This window comes from Plectropomus leopardus, chromosome 4, assembly GCF_026936395.1.
Source record: "Plectropomus leopardus strain MGB_pleo_1.0 chromosome 4, ASM2693639v1, whole genome shotgun sequence".
In the NCBI taxonomy this organism is placed as follows: domain Eukaryota; kingdom Metazoa; phylum Chordata; class Actinopteri; order Perciformes; family Serranidae; genus Plectropomus; species Plectropomus leopardus.
This window is the reverse complement of record NC_142179.1, coordinates 11986731-12007819: the sequence shown is the minus strand read 5'-3', so window position 1 is coordinate 12007819 and position 21089 is coordinate 11986731. Positions and strand designations below refer to the sequence as shown.

General features: G+C 38.4%; 2 protein-coding genes across 5 annotated transcripts; one reads left to right on the top strand and one right to left on the bottom strand.

Moving 5' to 3' along the window:
- Positions 1-854: 854 nt before the first annotated feature.
- On the bottom strand, positions 855-16454 carry enkd1 (enkurin domain containing 1). 3 transcript variants are annotated; one of them, XM_088076561.1, is made up of 9 exons: positions 16338-16445; positions 6130-7536; positions 4649-4746; positions 3816-4040; positions 3427-3599; positions 3203-3346; positions 2854-2996; positions 1778-1914; positions 855-1484 (listed from the first exon to the last, which is right to left on the bottom strand). In XM_088076561.1, the coding sequence occupies exons 3-9, from the start codon at positions 4731-4733 to the stop codon at positions 1324-1326; spliced, it is 1068 nt and encodes a 355-aa protein (XP_087932687.1). In that variant the 5' UTR covers positions 4734-4746; positions 6130-7536; positions 16338-16445; the 3' UTR covers positions 855-1323. The 3 variants fall into 3 exon arrangements, with proteins under 3 accessions (XP_087932687.1, XP_042344708.1, XP_087932688.1); XM_042488774.2 differs by having other exon boundaries at positions 6262-7536; XM_088076562.1 differs by lacking the exon at positions 6130-7536 and having other exon boundaries at positions 16338-16454.
- vdac3 (voltage-dependent anion channel 3) lies at positions 8697-20506 on the top strand. Of its 2 annotated transcripts, XM_088076563.1 has the most exons (10): positions 8715-8785; positions 12630-12746; positions 14674-14745; positions 14976-15025; positions 16391-16543; positions 17236-17288; positions 17450-17677; positions 17839-17989; positions 19297-19354; positions 19442-20506. In XM_088076563.1, the coding sequence occupies exons 2-10, from the start codon at positions 12632-12634 to the stop codon at positions 19531-19533; spliced, it is 972 nt and encodes a 323-aa protein (XP_087932689.1). In that variant the 5' UTR covers positions 8715-8785; positions 12630-12631; the 3' UTR covers positions 19534-20506. The 2 variants fall into 2 exon arrangements, with proteins under 2 accessions (XP_087932690.1, XP_087932689.1); XM_088076564.1 differs by lacking the exon at positions 12630-12746 and having other exon boundaries at positions 8697-8785.
- The last annotated feature ends 583 nt before the right edge of the window (positions 20507-21089 follow it).

Sequence of the window (21089 nt, the reverse complement as noted above, 5' to 3'; positions counted from 1 at the left end):
CGTAGTAGAGCCACTTCTCCTTCACGTCGAAAGGGACCAGTTGAGGTGGTTCGGGCATCTGATAAGGATACCTCCTGGGCGCCACCCACTGGAGGTGTTCAGGGCACGTCTTACTGGTAGGAGGCCCCAGGGCAGACCCAGAACACACTGGAGGGATTACATATCTCGTCTGGCCTGGGGACGCCTCGGGGTCCCACAGGAGGAGCTGGAAAGCGTTGCTGGGGAGAGCGACGTCTGGAATGTTCTGCTCCACCTGTTGCCCCCGCAACCCGGCCCCAGATAAGCGTAAGAAAATGGATGGATGGATAATATTATACAATATGATATTATTATTTAATTTTAATTTGGAACATTTATTTAGTTGTCTGTATTTATGTACTTTTTAAAATGTTTTGATATGTATTTTTATTGTTAGATACGTTTTGTGTAAATAAAAAGTAAACACAAACTGCAGAAAAGGTTTTTTAACATTGTTTTCACAGCAAGAAATTCTAGTAGGACATTTGCAGATTTGTCAATGTTTATATATTTAAGGAATTAACATTATTATGGGAAAATGTGATGTTTAGTATCTTCAGAAATCCAAAAGAAAAAGACTGATTTTTTAAAGGATACATTTGACAAGTATGTTTGCAAAAATGTATTCATAATTAAATGGATGGTTGCAATATGTGACACTACTTTCCAACTCAACTAAAAAAAGCTATCAAGACAATACTATCTGTACGATATGTAATGTTTTTGTCTAGTATTTCTTTTGTTATTATTCTGTTTGTATACTTTTCCATGCATTCTGAATCTGTATTATGTTCTTTTTTTTTTAATAAAATAATTAAAAAAATATACCAACTATACACACACTAATGCATTGTATATTTTCAAACCATACAAGTTTCTGCAATAATACATATACAATTACGTCACAAAAATATCATTATTATAAACCACCAGCCAGTTTTACGCAAAGACAAAACACATCTCAACAAATTATATTTTGAGCTAAATCTATCACTGTTTACTGCCAAGTTTACGGTGCACTTACTTATTTTCTCTTCCAAGAGAAAACATATTATAGCAAATTCAGTAGCATGTATTTTGTAACTGATAATTAATAACCGCAATGCTTGACCTGTTATAAAATTCAGCCAATTCAGTTCATAATATAGAGTCTTATATTTTCAAAAAGAAAATACATCTCTAACAACAAAATAATTATCTGTTTTGGAAAGTTGTTAGATAACACAATTACAAAATGAACATTAATCTCAATAAAGCAGTGAATTGACAGGACCATTTCCTCTTCCTCTTCATCCTCCTCTTGTGTTAGGAGTCTATTTTTACATAAACTTTGTCCCTGGAGAATATTTTAATTGCCTCCTCGATTTCAGAAAGTCTACAATCAAGATGAGCCCGGCGTGAACGAACACTCAGATTGTCAGCTTTGAGAGGGAGAGACAGCAGCTCACTGACCAAGGAGCGATGGGCTGAAAAAACAAAGTCAGCAAAATTAGAGAGGCAAGTATTCAGTATACATGTGGTACCTTAAGGTAATGTTGTCTTTATTAATATAAGGACGGAGATAAAAAGCTCTGAAGAAAAGCTGTTAGCTCGAAACATCCCTTGTGAGTAGCTCAATAAAAGCTGCAAGGGGAGCTTAAGTGTACGGACCTTTCTCAGTGTTTTGCTTGTACTTTATGTGGGTCCAGCACCTTTCTCAACGTTATATGAACATGCTCATTTTCTACCCTTTTTTCCATAAAGAACAATGGAAACATACTCTCTTGGAGGGACTTCAGGGTCTCCTGTCTCTCACTCTCAGGCATCAGGGTGTGACCAGCTGGGGCTGTAGGATCAGGTGCGTTTCTCTTCCTTTCCTCCTCCTCTCTCTGCCACTGCTCCTTCCTTTCCTCAAGACTGAGTGTCAGAGAGAAGGAGAACAGAAATAAGCGGAGTGAAAAAGGCAAAAATCCACCTGTTGTGAAGGGTTATGTGGTTTTACCAAATATTTATATAAAATTGAAGAAGACCTAAAATCAAGAGAGGTGGACCAGTGTAGTAATCACATCTGGTATTGATTTGTAAAACATTTGTGAATTTTCCATAAAAATGTTTATATGAAATAGAAGATGGGCTAAAATCCAATATAAAGAGGTTTGTTCTGCATAGTAATGAAATCTGGCATTGAGTACAGTCATGGGGTCACATTACATTGAAGCTTTCTACAAAAACATACATTTTCCAAAAAATAGAGAAGGAAATCTGACACTAAGTGGTGGGTCCTGTATAGTAATGACATCTGGTATTGCTTTTGAGTAACTGGCTTACATTACCTTGAGGCTATTGAAGAAAAAAACCCCAGTAATTTTGCATTAAAAAAAATGGAAAAGTCATTGGACATCTAGTCCAATGACTTTTCAAGACTTTTAAGGCCCAATTTCCTTGAATTTAAGGACCCAACACAGCTCAGACACAGCTAAAAAATAATTACTGTTATAGATGTCGACCCATGTCAAAAGAACTCCCATTTCTATTCTTGTACAAAACATAAATCCAAGCTCTTTCAATGACTCATGGCTGTTTATGTCTATTTTTAAAGTTTTAATAACTTTTTTCCCCTCTGTTTCACAACGTTTCAAAGACTTCAATAGAGATACAAAACAGAAGCTTTAAATTCCTATATGAAAAGCTGTTTTCTGTATATCTATTGTAGCCATAATATCTCATGCTGAGTTTGAGTCACTGGATTACATTACATAAAACCTATTGAAACAAAACGTGAATTTTTCATAAAAATGTTTATATAAAATAGAAAAAGCACTAAAATCCAATATGAGGATGAATATGAATACTCACTACTGAGGCACCTGTCCCTTGACTGCACTGGGGATGGGCTTCTCTCTAAGGTTTGTCAGTGACTGTGACCTACGCAGCGAAGTTTTTCCTGCAGATCGGGCATTGTGTTTTATGAAGTCTATCGTTCGGCCTTGCACCTGTAACTGTATCCATATACAACAGTTTGTGGAATTAAAACAAAAAGGAAATTGTGCAGATACACATCTACGAGAGAAAAAATGCACAATAATGTTGTTTGATGTTTACTTTTGAAGCAAAATACACTTCTCTTTTCAAAATAATTTTACTGTTCTTACTGTCTCATCATCTGTGTATAAATACTAAGTAAACATTTACTGGAAATTCTCACTTGCAAGTTTTGATCCTGTATAGAGTTGCAGGAGGCCGGGCGTTGCAAAGTTACAGGAGAGGTTCTGGCATGTGGTCTTTGTGGGGTAGTAGAGTGGGCCTTCAGAAAGTTTTGACACTGTGGTTTAGGAGCTGGAGTAGAAACCTGCACGAAGGAGAATAGAATTAAACATAATCCAGAGAAAATATTCATAACTGAAATACTTCCATCTTTCACCTCCTTACCTGTAGCTGGACCATCACCCTGGATGGGATGTTCTGGTATTTGGAGGAGGTCCAAAGAGCTTTGACTGGAACTGGACGAGACTGTGATCTCTCAGCCTCCTGCTCTTTACAGCGTCTCTGGATCTCCCTGAGCCGACGCACATTCTCTTTACCAAAGTCATGGACCCGCTGTTCTGAGGGTCAAGAATCACAAAAACTGTCTTGATTATTTAAAAAAATAAAAATAATTATGTAGGGTTAGCACACTCAATCAAACTCAGTTCTTGCTATAACAACTCAAAAATTGAAAAACAATAAATAAGAAGACAGACATGTCCTTCAAGTCCACATGGAACCACTCGGTTCTTGCATAACACAACTTTGAAGAGCTGAAATTTTTTTGCACTTACTAGGTTTGAGAACAGGGGTGATAGAGACACTGTCTAGTTTGAGTAGTTCCCCTACTACCCCTCTCTGTCCTCGTTCCAGAATATGGGTGGCACTGGGGCCGATGCGGGGAGGATGTGCTGGGGTACGAACACTGTAGCAGCCAGGGTACAACACAGGATCTGGAGCGAGTGGCCCTGAGAGCAGGGCCAAAGTCCCATCATGGTTTCCCTCTAAACGGCCACGTGCTGGGGAAAGAAGGAAAAACTAATCCATCTCATTTGAGGCTAATATTTTGTCAATAAAACAGTGAGTTCAAAGTCATGAAGAGAATATGTTAAAAAAACAACAACGTATTTTCCTCCATTTGACTGATCTGCAGCCTCATTTGTTAAAAGCACTCAAAGATGTTAAAAGTCTACTTCCAAAAAAATTGCAATGATTCAAATAAATCAATTTATATTTGTGTGATATGGCACAAAAAGACTCCTGGTTTATACTTGTCTATACTGGGATTTTAGTATTTTTGTCTGTTCTACATCTATTGCATGTCTGTCTATGCTGCGAGAAGGATCCCTACTCAGTTGCTCTTCCTGAGATTTCTTTCTTTTTTTTCTCAATTAAAAGTTTTTTTTGGAGTTTTTCCTTATCCGCTGTAAGGGGTCCAAGGACATGAGGTGTCATATCTTTGTAAAGCCCTCTGAGGCAAATTGTCATGTGTGATATTAGGCAATACAAATTAAATTGATCCAAATTATTATACTATTACCATTAATATTAAGTTTACTGTCCAAGCACAGACTGTTTCAAGTCTGGGTTGTTTTTTTTAATATAGCATAGTGTGACCACATCTAACCTGAAGCAGGTCGTTTGTAGTACTGGGGAAACAAAGAAGGATCCGGGGGAATTGGCCCAGATATTGATGAAGGTCCCTCACACATCTGAAGCTGCAAACTGCACAAAAAATAAGAGGAGAACGGTGAAAAGAGTATCAGCTAAGAAACAGGGTGAAGTCAGGTAATTTGAGACACTTTTTGGTAGATTACCAAGAAAACCACTCAAAATTCTGAATACTACCTTAAGTGTACTTTTAGAACAGGTTATAGACCTTTGCTATATTTCTATAAAGAATACATGGTACCAAATAAAAGAATTCAGAAACAGGGACAGTCATGTTTGTTTTTTAAATTGTTAAATCCATATATCAGTTCAGTCTTTAATTAATTAAATCATCTATGTAACCTGCGGCTGGTCACTTAGTAATATTATCCAACCTTTCTGACATGCTTTCTCTGCCATATTGTCTTTAATGGGCGTGGATGTGTGCTTGAGTGTGTGTAATAATTTTGACTAATTCTGGAATATTGTGGTTGACATAGACTCACTGCATTATTTCTTAAGTGACACAAATACTAATAATGTCTATGACATTACGGGATGGCACAAAATTATTATTGTTATTAAATTATTATTATATGAATTAATCATTATTTTATGGCACCTGATAGCCTAAAGGCATGTTGGTTTCACTTCAGAAAAATTACCCATTTTTAGCTTAATATTTTGTTCCGTTTTACCTGAATGCAACAACTACTCACTGAAAACCCTTCCCCAGATAAATTAATGTATATTGTGGGAAATTTTGAAAACAAATTAAACATACAGCGCAACATTCCACAACCATTCTAGCTGTTATATTCATATTATTTTCGCTGCAGTACTCTTATTATCAAAACTAGAAAATCATCATGCCTCATGGCTTTGCTTGCACATTGTGGGACCGGTGATTTGTTGACTTTCTGCCCTGCTCATGCTAGTTATCTCAGACTAATAAAAAAAATGTTTCATGTATTTGTAGCATGTTTAGTGACTGGCTGCTAATATTTACAGAGCCAACGATGTAACATCTTATTTGTCCCATTTTAACTTAACTCACCCTGTAATTCAAGCCAAAAAGAAACACACATTTGTCATTATGTTCGGCTCGAGTGAGATCGTAAATAATTAGGCCAGCAGGTGGTGTAATAACTTCACTTTTCCAGCAAAACATAATGGCTATAAATCAAATCAAACATAATGAATTAATAAGACCGATGCAGAGGTGTAATTTATTTTTTGATCAAGCATTTACTGTGTGTGGCGGCGGCTACAGTAACAACTATAACACTTGGAATAAATGAATGAATGAATAAATAAATAAATCAGATTACAACAATGAATAGTTGATGAATTACATGAAAATACAGGTTCATCTAGCGCTACATTGCTTGCTAACGCTATCTAACGCTCTCTAACTGCAGCTATTGTTAACTTATTAAGCTTGCTCGCTGTAGTTACCTAATCCTCACGGGCTCATTCGACGAAATTTATTCCTAAACATGCATCTACCGAAAATATACGCAATTTGCACGTCGACCAAATAACTGAAACCGATTTCGATGCATAAAGTAATCACGTTAATTTGTTTACCTTTTATACCGTCTTGTTTATCTGTTGAGGATTTTGTTCACGCAGACTGATGACGCTGCGCTATCAACACTTGTTTCAGTATTCTTCACCATGGCAACGGGACAGCCGCACATAGAACTAGACCCGACTGAAGAGACGTACGCCACATGAGAGTATCAACCTTTCTTCCACATTGATCCAAATCCGGTCTTTATAAGCAGTTGGGACTTTATCAGACATAGCACACACACAAAACAACCCAAAAATAGTGTGTGAATGCAAATTATTTCGCAATCAGTGTCAGATACAATTGTGGAGCATTCGTTTGGAGACAAGTCATAAAGAGATAAAGTGATAAAGGGCTGTTCTTTATTTATCACAGGATTGGGGGTGACTGGGATGTGACTTTGTTTTTTTATCCTCCCAAAAGCTACAAATATTTTCTTTGAGCGTACTTGAGTGAACGCATGGCCCTTCCCTCCACTATAAATTAGTTGCTTGATTTTAAAAATTTACCATTTGGTATTATTAAATCTTGGAGTATGCAGTTTATTATTGGCAAAATTTAAACGACACATAGAATAAAGTTAATTTGATGAAATACCAAAAATTTAAGCTATTTGCTAATGATTTGTTTTATTATTATTTTTTCTACGGAAGTGTTCGTCCCACACAATATGTTCAAGGACCACTGATTTTTTTAAAATCCAACGATAATTTCTGTTTTTACAGGTTCTTGTCTATTGTTGTTGTTTTATAAGTAAACATGGCTTTAAAGAAAACGTGCAGGTTTGGAAGGCATATTTTCTTCACAACCGATGATTTAATGGGTTAGGGTTAGGGTCTTAAAAAGTTCGTGTTATATAGTACTCCCCTGCTTTTGGAGCAGTTGTAGGTTCTAGCAGGTGTATTTCTATGGTAATTGTGCTAGTTTAAAGACGGGTTTTTTGATCTCCGTTTTTTGTCTTTCAGGTTTACCAAACAACCCCTCCTAATTCAATATGACTGCCACACCCAAACCCTCACTATGGCTCTAATCTTAACTATTCATAATCTAAATCAATATACATTATTTAATTGCTGGAGCGTCCTGGGAACGTACACAGTACACAGTCTGCGATTAGGGTCTGCCTGACAGGTAATCATCAGGGCTTCTATACCATTCTATACCACACTAGGGGTATGTCTTTAAGCTAGAGGTCATTGCCCCTGAGTGGTGTGCCAGTCTTATTACGCCAAATAAAATGCAGCATTTCCACAGTTGTGCTTCCAACGGCGGTTTCGCATTGGCAGTGCCTGCAATGAAATGAAATAAAATGAAATAGGATATGTTGATATTAAGACATGTAAGCAACACATTTCTCATATTCAATTGTTGCTGCAATTTTATTAATCATTTTATTTTAATTATTTTATTGATAGTATTTATATAAGTAGTTTTCCGTAATAAAACTATAATCACATTTTTTCTACAGATATCATACGTATATTGGGGATATATAATCAGACAGATTGGCCAATCTCAAATAAACACAAACAGAGCACCAGAGATATTCTCAGCATCATTGTTTATGTTGTAAAACATTTTCAAACAGTACACTCTTTGAGAAGGGACTAGTATGTCAAATCGTTTTTGAAACACTGGGGAGAGACTTATGTATTTTATTTTAGCTTAGAAAACACACTTTCAAAACTCAACAGCGGATTTGTAAGACATGATATCTCTAAAAATCGCCATTAATCTTACCCAGACACCATAAAAATAAATCATGAATGGATTTTTAAATTTCAAACAATCCTTAACTACATCATGAGGGACGAAGGCTTCCATCAGAAAAAACAACCACAACAAAATACTTCATTGTTCTCCAGGGGGAAATTGTGATTCGTACAGTCACTCTGATGCTAAGCATAGAGAATAATAAAAGTAGAAATAATAAGTATTAAAATAAGCATTGAATACAAAATATAAAATTAAATAAGGATACCATTAAAAAATAAAAATAAAATAAAACTGTGCATTACTAATTATATAAAATAAAAACGTGCATTATTCTTTGATTTGACACCAGCATGTAAGAATTTAAAGATGTAAAATCTGTATAACATGGTAAGTGTGTAAAATATATATAATTTTTATATAATAATAATAATTACATTGAACAAACTGGTATGTAAGGGTTCGAATTATAAAAAAATGTGACAATTCATCAAAATCACCTTTTCTACAGGTATCATTAAAAATTCTGCTAAAGAGTCAGAACGAACTATCCAACATGCACGGCGAGTGAAAAACAAGGCTTTTTTCATCTTTCAAAACATCAAAGGCAGAACAATAAAAATTAAGTCACATCCCAGCCACACCCTCCTCTGATAAATACAGAACAGTCCCTAACTTTTCTTTCTCAATGTGAGTTGCACAACGGCCCCGCCCTCGGTCTGCCTCGCGCCTGCCCAGTCTGTTTGTCTCTGCTTTCTCCTTCACTGTGCCCCGCTGCACCGAACAGCGTCGTCAAACTCCGCACGCTCCGCCCCACAAATAAAGGTAAGAAACAACTGACATTATCGAATTGATATTTTCACAAACTTATTCACTCATGTGGTTTATCTGCATGACGATTTAGCTGCTGACAAATGTCGCCGGATTGTCAGTAAGAGAAATGAGTCACACATATAAAAAGGGATGGGTGTGAAGCAGCAGCTGCGGGTATGACAAGATTTTAACGCCAGTTCAGGCCTGCACGGTTCCTTTTGAGTATATTGTAAACTACCTGAAAACTAATAGTCACAAAAGGAATTTTACGTAATGTAGCTGCTTAAATGTGACGCAGACGGGACACAGAGGGGTGCCCCGTTCTCTGCAGACGTTACAATGTAACAGATTTTTACAAATGCTGTGCAACACTCAGAATGTAACAGCTAAAGAAAGGGTTTTTTTTGTTTGGAAAGAGCTGTTGCAGTGGTGGCGGTCACCTCTCAGACTGACAAACAAAAGAAATCAGAAGCGGACGCATCTGGCAAAATAAAAAAAAAAAAAAAACACGCGTCCTCTATGAGGCAGAGCGCAGTGATGCCATAGATCCGGCTCAAACGTAATTTATGACTTTTTGTCTTAAAGCACAAGGTCCACGAACAGCTCCTAACATTGACCGTTAACTTCTGGCACGGACCACTTTTACGCACGCCCCTTCCTATGTAATTACAGTCTGCTCAGTGTTAATAGTGACCTACACTGAATGTTCATTGGGCAAATTAATCATCATGTTCAGCCTGGATGCACAAGTGAACGTTAAACTGTTTTTTTTTTTTTTTTTTTTGCTTGATAAAAATGGGAAATTGTGGTAATTTATATACTTTTTAAGGATGTTGCTCTCCAGAGTTCTGAAATCACGCCTGGTTATGAAACACTAGAGCTGAAAAACATGACCCATGACTTAGGTCCATTAGTAAACAGGTGCTTACACATCTTGTCATTGTACAACTTTAAACCCATTGGATGCTGAACAAATCACACTATGAAACATATTCACCACTACCTCATGCTCTTTACATTCAAGCTATAAATTGTCTTGTTGTAATTTGACTACACTTGACCTTATCTCACACCCACACATTCCTACAGTTATATGCCACACACACTTGCCTTGGTTTCACCTTATCTGAGGGTTCGGCCAGTAGTTAGGTAACGGCCTGTTTACATAATTTTATAGTTTCTTTTTGTTCAGTATCTGCTTATTAGCAAGGGGTCTATCATCAGTGTTTAACTACTAAGTTCTCACTGTTATCTAGATGTTGGATAAATGATAAAATTATTGCTAGAATTAGGTTAGCTCTGCGATATGGAGAAAATCGGGTAACATGATATTTATGACCAAATAACTCGATATCAACATTTTGACAATAGTGTAGGGTTGACTACTGGCGCTTTCATGAAATATTCAGACATGATATTTCAGATAAATAATCATCAGTATTGTAGATGTAAAGGCACATAATAGCACAGCTAGAACAATCTGGAAAGTTCAGAAAAATACACAATTTTACTGTAAAGCCCTCTTTTAAAACGTGGAATAGACAACCCTTACAGTATTACAATATCTAAAATTTATGGTGATATCTAGTCTCTTACATATGGAATTAATATCATTATAACATCCGCGCTAGAAATATTGGCAATTAAAACAAATTTTGCTTTGTTTATTGAACATATCAACAGCTGTACCTGATTTCTAGGAGCAGGTCTCTGACATATCAAGTCATTTAGTCATTTATTAAGACTAAATTCTTACAAGCGCATAAAACAATGTTATCTTTGTTAGACAAATATGGGTAAATAACTAATTGGCAAAATACAGACTTTGTACTATTTCAAACATAGTGTTTTAGAAATATTAATTGTCTATGTTTGATTGACCCTGTCATAACCACCATCTTGTTGTATGTGCAGTCGCCCTTTTCCTTTCACATACTTCTGTTGTTTATGGCTGTCTTTTTGACCTTTGAGCTCAGTCAAGGCTGTCATCTGGTTGCAGCTCATGAAAGTGTTAAGATGAGTCACAGGAGTTTGTTTGTATATAAATACGGTGTGTGGGTACAATACAGACAAATGAATCTGTTTTCATAGGGGTTTTAATAGGCTGAACCTGGAGGAGGACACATGCTGAAGCTATAGTCACATGTGTTGTAGTGTTGGGTTGACCTGAGCTAAATTTAGAGCTGCGTGTTGAGACCAAGAGATGAAGGCCAGGACGGAAAGGGTCAAAAATGGACTGAGTGGTGGAGGAGGTGAAGGGGGTGCAGAGTGCAGAAGGAGTGAATGTTGGGTGAAATGACAAAGACGGTCCAGGACTTGCATGTGGTCAGCAAAATGCAGGTTCGCTGGCACGCATTTGCTTACTGTGTGAGAAATGAAGTGTCACACTGAGAGAGCAGAGAGGGACAGGACTTCATGACACATACTGTGATTTATGGTCAGGTGTTTGTGTGTGAGGAAGATGGAGATCTTAAAACAGCAGTGTGCAGGATTTAGTGATGTTTAGCGGTTAGTATTGCAGATTGCAACAAGCTGAAACTTCTCCCAGTTAGGATTCCCTCAGTGTTCATTGTTCAATAGGATTTACTGGGAGCCAAATTAACTGCAGAGGTTTCTTCCTCTCTAAAACTGCCACACCAGGTAGTTTAGACCAACAAAAACACTTAATAAAACAGTTTCATGTTAGAAATCAGTGTTTTTCTGACACTGCTCTGGACATCTCAGACTTGCCTCTAGCCCTGCACCTGCCAATGTGTGCTCAACTTTTTTTTTCTCTGATAATATAAGATCCAGGCATTCAGGAAGGTTTTAAATGGGAGTCAAATTTCCCAGAGGTCTCTTCTTTACAAAAACAAATGGACCTGGTGATTCAAACAGGTGAAAAAAAAAACAACTAAATAAAGCAGTTTCACAATAAAATATTTGTTTTTTCCAACACTCTCAACACGTGTGGGCTGCCATCTACAGTGGCCAACGTGAATACGCAAATGGCCTTATCTAGAGCCAGTATTTGTTTTTTCCGTTCTGGGCTATTGTAGAAATATGGCGGACCTTGTGGGCGATGGACCGCTCCTATGTAGATATAAACAACTCAATCATATTTAACGAAAAAACGTTTTTTTTCAAGAGCTGAGCAACATTGAAAATCAGAATCTGATGAACGTTGTGGGGTTTCTTGCTTATGTTAACAGTACTTTGTCAGTTATAATAAAAGTACACCCACACCACCTTGATGAAGCTGATATGCTGTTTGGGTTTTTTGAGTCATAAACTTAGAGGTTACTTTACACGGAAAAAATACCATTTGTATACAAATGTCCATGCCATGTTACCTTCAATTCATTAAAAAAAATATTTTTAAAGCATGCCTCCACAAAAACAGCAAATGGATATGGATTTGTTGATTGATTGGGGACCACGTTTAACAGCTGCAAAACTATATCAAAACACCATTTTTCAAATTCTTACACAACTCATCCAGTTTAATCTAAGTCTCATTTATCAAGTTGTATGCTCAGTACTTTCCAAACAATTTATCAGTGTTCTTGTCTGATGCCATTTTTCAGTGTCAGTGTCATACAAGGGCTCTACATGGTCCTTATCATGTTCAAATGGTGTGCACAAAGCACATGTGTTCATCATCTGCTGGCCTGTGCACATACTGCGCCACGTGATGTAATAGTTCTCTGCACAGAAAGGAGACCTCTGAGCTCTGACTGCATGCTAAAGAAACATGCTCATAATCACAGCAGCTACAGACAAACCCACATATTGTGTGCTGTTGCTGTCAAAGCAGTGCCAGACTACTTGTCAAAGTTTTCTCTTGTCCCTCCTTGCACTTCCCTTCTCTGAAGAGACATGGCAGAGAAAGGAGTGGGGAGTGAGGTGAAGCAGGACGAGACAGGAAAAGGCAAGCAGGCAGAGATCAAAGGCCACTGTGGGACGTGTCAGCACCACGCACCCAAGGGACATGGTGAGTGTGGGGGTTTGTGTAGAGAGAGACAGATAATGCATCATCAGGGTCCCTGGATTTAGCTTTTGGCTGCAGTGACATTAATCTTGGATATCTGTGACTATTTCATCGTTACATTTTGTCAATTCTGCTGCATTTGATCACAGTGACATTTTTATTTTCTACACTGGCTCATTGATTTATTAGCTTAAAGAGTGCACATTTTCCAAAGGAAAGTCTCCATCGTCTGCAGAAAATATGTCATTGATGAGATTAATAGTGGATGAAGTAGCAGGACTAAAACACAGAAAGGAAGGCAAGTCACAAGTTAAACATTAACCAAGCTCTGAGGAATAAGTGAGTGCAGGATATTCAGATTGCTCCTGCAAAGTCACCTTGTCAAAAATGTCTTCCTCACACACACACAAAGAGTGTGCACACACATATGCACTGAGCCAGGGGACCCTGATGACTGTCTGAAGCCCGGTGCAGTGCAGTGGTGTGCAGAACTCATAGCTGCTGACTAACCAAACCTGCCTTTGCTTCGGTTAGCTCTACTGCATCAGCTCGCATAGTATTTCTTTGGACATCTTACATATTATATCTCTTTTCACAAGTGTGGCATACTTGTGGAGTTTTTAATGTTGAAAGACAGTGATATGCCTTACAGAAAAATGTCTCTTTTGGATGGATTTACTGCTGCACATTTCGACTCCCTTCCTCCTAGTGAATCAGTTGCATTAGTTTAACAACCTCCATTGCTTGCTAGTGGACTGCTGCCAAGCAATCAATAGGGTTCACATGGAAGAGGGAGGGGGAGGAGAGAAGCTGGACACAGACAGGCCCCCCTCCAGATGGCGAGGGTCTCCCAACACAGAGAGATATGCATACTAATGACTGTTTGCAAATAAATATATGGTAGAAATTGCTATCTGCAATGCTTAGTGTGTGAGTGAATACACAGCTTCACATGTCTGTGCCCTCAGAGTTGCATTGTTCATCTTCCACAAAGGTGCTTGTAGTTGTTTGTAGCATTTATTCTAGCATTGTCATGTGAAGAGCCTGAAAAAAGTCTGACAAATTGGGTTTAAGACTGGCTATGTGTTCCAATACCCACACTACTACAATATTTAGTATGCCAGAAGAAGGTTTAATATGTCCCAATACATAGTATGTCAAATGCACTATGCCAAAAAATATCAGGATATCAAACTGCATCTTTTCAGATTATGCAGCATGCAAACCAACATGCCACAATCCTCTGTAGAGCGGGAGATACATCAAATGGATTGAGCCACAAACAGCTCTTTGGCAGAGGATGACAGTGCATTCAAGTGACAGATGAGCAGTCAAGTGAACAAACACTCATTAAGATAACCAACAACAGGGTTTGAAAATAACAATGACAGAGAAATGCATATGTAATTTTACGGTTGTGAATATAATGCTCCATATTAGAATCAAGCGGGATGAAAAAAAAAAAGCCAACGCAGAGTTACCAAAAACTGCAGTTTCTCGAAACGCCACTTGAGGTTGGCTTCAGAAGCGAGTCAGTCCTCATAGATCCCTATGTTAAAATGCTTAACTTTACAAAAACAGCACTGCAATATACAAACAGTACAGTTTGTGCCTGAGTGCACTCCGGCACACGGACCAAGAATTTCAAAAGCATTTTTAGTAGCGAATGAAAGACATTTTGGAGTTGTATCATGGGAGATATAGGATCTAGGATTTTTGGATTGTGGCCCATGCTAGGTACTAAAAATCTGCACTTTCCAGTCTCTGCTGCATCACTTTTTTCATTTTTTGAAAAAAATTCTTTGTGAATTCTCCAACTTTATGTTAATGCATTACTCAGTTGGTGAGTAATTCTTTATGTATTTGGACAGATTACTGCTGTAAAATATTTATTTGTGTCTTATTACAATGTGCATGTCTGTTTTTGCAGGCACAATGGCCGTCCCTCCTGCATACTCAGACTTGGGGAAATCTGCCAAAGACATCTTCAACAAGGGCTTTGGTAACTCAACACATTCTTCAAACATATACATACACCACAGATATGATATTGTTTTTTTTGACAAGATTTGCTCAAACAGGACTAATGTTAGTGAACATTTTGTTTCCTCTGTCACTTTGAATGCTGTTTATTTTTGCTGCAGCTGTTTGAGAACCACGCTGTGCAGTATAAGGATGTAAGTTATTTTACCACCCTTTGTTTTTTTTTCTCAATTTCCTTTCTTTTACCAGGATATGGCATTCTGAAGCTGGATGTTAAGACCAAATCCCAGAGTGGTGTTGTAAGTACTGCTGTTGTCTCTGTAAGCCTGATATGTTTAAGTTTTATGTTCAGGCCTCTCTCTCGCCACTAAGTTGTGTGCACCAAATGGCTGACTCACGGCCTTGCAGCACTTCATGTCAGACAGTTTTTGTTGCCTGACATGAACTCAATCAGTCAGCAGACTGTCTGCTCGACAAGTTTACACCTTACTCTTTTCCCTCAACCAACATGTTGTGTCATGATGGGAAGTGCTCAATTTCACGGAGTGTTCACTTAACTTTAGACAAATTGTGTGTCTGTGTTGCCATGGTAAAGCCATAATGAGCGCTTGCATACAGAGTTTCCCACATGCCACAAAACTCAAACCTCAGTGGAAAAACATTGTAAATGTATTCCCTCTGTGTCTGAACTACTGCTTCCCAACTAGCATGTAAACTCTGTGTGGTTCTCCCTAACTTTCTCTCTTTTCTCTTTTTTTCTCTGCATCTTCTTTTGGATCTTCCTGTTAGATGGTAAGAAAGAGTGTGTTTGAGCGTAATTAAACACAGGTACTCTGCAGGGTAAGCCAGTGATACCAATTATGTTTGTGTGCAGACGATGCGTGCAGGCGTTCTGCCAAGTGTTTCTTTGCAGCTGTAGCTCGTCTTGGCGACACCCTTAGCGAAACAACTGCTGCAGCCGCAACAGCAACACTCACAACCAACCTCTCCCTCACAGTCCCACCTGTATTTTCCCAAATCTGTCTTAAAAGGTGTAGTTCAGGGATACTCAACTTGCTTTGCTTTGGGGCCACTTTTGTGAAATGACAGGAGGCCAGGGGCCTTTTGCAGCAGCTCCATATGTTTCTAGGATGTTAGGATGGTGCTAGGTTTTTAGGACATTTCTCAGATATTAGGACACTTTTAGGATTTCAGGACATTTCTAGGATTTTACGACATTAGAGTCTTAGCTAGGGTGCGGGGGATCTTCCGCTGGCACTTTTTTAGAAATCTATTTTGATTTCTTTTATATGCACTCTAGCACCTTATGTATACTAAAAGCACAAAAGCAGTTTCCATTGTAATTCACTTCATTTTCTGGGGGGGTTATCCTCTTGGGGGCCAGATTTGGCCCACAGACTGTAAGTTGAGTATCACTGGTGTAGTTCTTCATTTACATAACCAGCCATACAAACCTGAAATGGATTGTGTGGCAGAGGAAAAGCAGAGAAGCAATGCTTGTTTCCCTCGCTTTTATTTTTCCTTCTTTTTCCTCCCTGTATGCTTCCTCTCCCCTTCTGACTCTAGTTTCTGTAGTTAAGCTCTAATATGACTTTCTGCTTCTTTTCCTACCTTTTCCATCTTCATCTCCCCCCGTCATCATGTCATCCCTCTTTGTCCTGCAGGAGTTTGCCACCTCTGGCACCAACAACACAGACACAGGGAAGTCAGGAGGCCACCTGGAGACCAAGTACAAAGTGAATGAGCTGGGCCTCAACTTCAGCCAGAAATGGAACACAGACAATACTCTCACCACAGAAATCACCATGGAGGACCAGGTGGGTCCAAACTAACAAGATATGGGTCACTTTAAATACTAAAAGAATACCAGACAATGGTGGAAGAAGTATTCAGGTCCTTCACTTGAGTATTCATACCACACTGTGAAAATACTCCACTGCAAGTTAAAGCCCTGCATGCAAAACCAAACTCAACAGAGCAGTGTGTAAGATTTTGGGGAATTTAGTGTCATCTAGTGGTGAGGATTGCAGATTGCAACCAGCTGCAACTTGTGCCAAGCCTGAACTTTTGGTGTAGATTCCTTCAGTGTTCATTCTTCAGAGTGTTTTTCAGCATGAGCCAAAAAGGTGTCTTCCTCTTCAAAACAAATTGATCAGACAAGTCAAACCAGTAAAACTCTGAATGAAGCAGTTGAAACTGAAAATCACCACATTTGGAGATCCATAGTTTTCACTGAACAGGAAAGGCAAACAAAACTTATCTGAAAAGTAACTAAAGCTGTCGTGAACATAAAGGCAAATAGAAACAACACTGACCTCTGAGATGTACTGGAGTAGAAGTAGAAAGTTGCATAACGGAAATACTCAAGTAAGGTACAAGTACCTCAAATTTGTACATAAGTAGTAAATGGAGTTAGTTAAATTAATTAGTTAGTTAAATTAAATTAATCAAAACATCAGTATATTAACTTTCAGATATAATTTTTTGACGGTTTTCTGTCCATTTGTAGCTGGCCAAGGGCCTGAAGCTTGGTCTGGATGCATCATTTGTGCCAAACACTGGGTAAGACCAAGCCTGTTCATGCTAAGTAGTCTTAAATAAATGTACAAAAAAGTGAATAAATAGGTCATTCAATACAAATACATATCATTAATATATTAAGAAACAGTACTGCTGATCTTAACGACTTTCTCTCTTTTCGTTTCTTGTTATTCCTTCTGCAGCAAGAAGAGTGCCAAACTGAAGTCCGGCTACAAACGTGACTTTGTAAATGTCGGCTGCGACCTCGACTTCGACATGTCCGGGCCCACTGTCCATGCAGCTGCTGTGCTTGGCTACGAGGGCTGGCTGGCAGGCTACCAGTTGGCTTTTGACACAGCCAAGTCTAAACTGACCCAGAACAACTTCGCCCTCGGATACAAGGCCGGTGACTTCCAGCTTCACACCAGCGTGTGAGTCCCTATCACAGTAAAGAGAGGCAGGAAATGGAAGTGATATTTTTGATGAGGGCAGCATTGAGAGAGGAAGTACTTCTAAAGGATGAAACTTCAACTTCAGACTAATTACTACTCCTGCTAATCTCCACCTTCTGTATCTGTGCTTTGTATTTCAGGAATGACAGCACAGAGTTTGGTGGCTCCATTTACCAAAAGGTGAACAGCAACTTGGAGACAGCCGTCCACCTGGCCTGGACGGCTGGCAGCAACAACACACGCTTTGGGATTGGAGCCAAATACCAGCTGGATAAGGATGCCTCCCTGTCTGTAAGAACTGACTTCAAATAATCATTTAAAATGATGAAACCCTAATCATTTAGTAGTAGCAATACCTGCTTAATGTATTGTCGTCATGCAGTGCACACTGAATTAGGGACTGTTCTTCTGTCAGAGGAGGGGGTAGCCGGGGTGTGATTTTTTTTTATTTTTTATCTCGAGTCTCGCTGAGTAACTAGGGCTGTGACTCGCACCAAATGTAGGTATTGGAGCGAATGCAATAAACAAACAGCGCGGAGGGAGTGACAGTTGTCACCAGAACTAATGGCTAACTTCTTAAGCAAAATGCAGTGCAATACAATCTCCTTACAAATTACATCATCACACAGGTTGTGTCTGCATTTCACCAGAATATGAGTGCATGACAGCCACTCGCCCAACCACACAAACCAACAAAATTTAACAAGACCACACATCACACGCACAAATCATAGCACACCCGCAGCCAACCATAGCATCATGTGCATAATTTTCATATTCCCAAATAAACCATAACATTCACAACAGTGGCAGCAGCGGTTGGCCAGAAAAATATCTGTAAGTTGGCACAGCGGCCATCATTCGATTTTAAAAAAAACTACCCTTTGATGTTTTAAAGGTAAAACTTGAAAACAAAATCCTGGAGTTAAAAAAGCCTTGGTTTGCAATAGGTGCTCAGAATTTACCAAGTGCTTTATCTTTGGTGACAATTTAAATGAGACATGTAGAATAACGTGATTTTGATGAAATATCACTATTATTGTCTTAGATTTGCTGATTATTCATGGTGGTAGCATTTCGTTGCCCTTCAAACCCACCAGCAGATTTTGGGTTCAGATCAGAGAGCAGAGATAGTGTGGTGTCTCAACACAGTGACAAGACGATTAGGAAATACAATACTTCTAGACTAATTAATGTTGGTAATTGACTGGTGTGCAGAGGCATTCAACCATGTGGCAATAATTACAGGTTTTCTTCAATTTGGGTAATATGAAATTGGTTTTAAATTTCAGAAGAAGTCATCCTTTTGGGATCATTAACATCATGTCTTAATGTCAGGCTATCCATTTATTAGTTGTTGAGTTATTTCAGTCTGGTCCAAAGTGACAGACTGACAGACCAGCAGGCCAACATTGCCACCCCTAAAGCAAAGCTGCTAGTGTAGCCAATAAAACCCCCTGACCTGCAGAACTACCTGCCATACAACCCAGGAATGAGACTTAACAATCAACTATCTTTCTCCAGAGTTACATCCAGCACTTTCAACTCTGTGTTAATGATTATCTCACCTGTCCATAATGTTCTGTTTTTCCACACAGACCAAAGTTAACAACGCCTGCCTCGTTGGAATTGGATACACACAAACCCTCAGGCCAGGTCAGCTGATTTAACTTTTCTTTCCTGTAACAATACAAAGAGCAAGACTAGACTACTTGACATACAATCTCACCCTCTCTGCTGCAGGAGTGAAGCTCACCCTCTCTGGTCTGATTGACGGCAAGAACGTGAATGGCGGCGGACACAAAGTTGGCTTGGGTTTCGAGCTGGAGGCGTAAAGATTCAGTGGAGGACAGACAAGAAGAGAGAAAAGCAACACAGGAGAAGAATAAAGAGCCCACATGTGAAACCACAACAGAGGTCCACTCAGCGACACATAAACACATCTTCCCTCTGAATCCTACACACATATGCACACAGATAATAACACGTTCGTTGGCCTTATCCCTGAAACCCCAAGCAGCTTCTAAGACCTCTGATACTGTAGTTTTAAAAGAATCAAGCATTATTTTGTGTGGTTACTTTTAAAATTTTCATTATTTAGAGCTCCCACAATTTTTGAGTATACGTTATCAGAATACAGGAATAGAACATATGCATCAGCCGAAAAGTCATGCAAAACCCCTGTTCCCCAAAGAACATGCTGCTTATGACCAGTTTGACCAGACAAAGTGCACTTCTAGTAGAGCATTTGTGTCTCAGACAAATGTTTTCCTCTGAAATCAGATTCAAAGCACTTTTTTATTTTGACTGTGTGGTCAGCTTGTTTTTGTTCAGATATACTCTGGGTTTAAGACATTAATAAGAATATTAGAGGATGCTTGTTTTGGTATATTGTGGTTTCGTTGCATGCTTTCAAGACTAGAGGGATGCTTTTTGACTTTTCATTGTCACATTGACATGTACAGTGACTTTAAACAGATGCAATAAGAGCTGGAGAAAACGAAAAGACAAAGAGCGTCTGATCCTGAGTGGACTGATTCCACCATTTGACCTCAGTAATGCAGTTTTTAACTGTGAACCTTCAGTTGCCTATATGTCTATTTTTCAGGTCCTGTTTGATAAAAAGGCAGAGGGCAATTTGAGACTATGTGTCCTCTCTTTGTCTTGTCTCGTTTTGTGTCCTGTACCAGTTCAACCTTTACAACATTTCACTTTATCTGTGCTGTGCTTTGTATAGGAGCGTTAGTCAACAGTTAGGACCTCAAACTGATTTTATTGAATTAATGGAATAAAGAATGTTAAACACTATGATTTTGATGGTTGTGTTTAATTTTGGTTGATTTAACAGGTGAAGAACTTATGTGCTCATTCCCCAAAAACATCACTTACAGAACATTACAAATACTGTATTCAAGATACAAAATTAACTTTTTTTATGGAGATTATTCTAAAAATGTCTAACATTCTGTTATTCTGACATCATTACAATCTTAAACTTACATGTTTTGAGGCTGCAGTGCAATCCCTATGTGCAATTTTATCATGGAAAAGACCCTACAGAGAAATGAAATGTTTTTCTTTATCCTACACTTGTCTGTTTCTTACTGTAACTAAGTCTTGACTGAAGAACAGTCAAGTTCACTTGAGTTAGAGAGAGGAGAGCTGAGAAGAGTTTGTTGTGTTTGAGTACAAAAAGTGTATCTTAATTTTATCTAAAAGATTTTAAATGTCATCACTAAATATTTAAGTTATTTCATCAATGTGAAAAAGTAAAGCAACAAACAAATTAACAAAAGTTAAACAAATTAACAGAGAGACTAGATCAGCAAAAGGTCTCTGTACAGTCCTTTTCAAAACGTTTTCAAACAATCTGAGCCTGTCGGAGGCAAAA

What these genes read in the sequence shown, in the direction of transcription:
- enkd1 (XM_088076562.1), bottom strand. Translation starts at nt 4,733, where the DNA reads ATGTGTGAGGGACCTTCATCAATATCTGGGCCAATTCCCCCGGATCCT. An exon ending in CACCCCTGTTCTCAAACCTA is followed by an intron (nt 3,600 to 3,815) that starts GTAAGTGCAAAA and finishes CTTGACCCTCAG; the next exon opens with AACAGCGGGTCCATGACTTT. An exon ending in AAGGGACAGGTGCCTCAGTA is followed by an intron (nt 1,915 to 2,853) that starts GTGAGTATTCAT and finishes TCTGACACTCAG; the next exon opens with TCTTGAGGAAAGGAAGGAGC.
- vdac3 (XM_088076563.1), top strand. Translation starts at nt 12,632, where the DNA reads ATGGCAGAGAAAGGAGTGGGGAGTGAGGTGAAGCAGGACGAGACAGGA. An exon ending in CCACGCACCCAAGGGACATG is followed by an intron (nt 12,747 to 14,673) that starts GTGAGTGTGGGG and finishes CTGTTTTTGCAG; the next exon opens with GCACAATGGCCGTCCCTCCT. An exon ending in CATCTTCAACAAGGGCTTTG is followed by an intron (nt 14,746 to 14,975) that starts GTAACTCAACAC and finishes TTCTTTTACCAG; the next exon opens with GATATGGCATTCTGAAGCTG.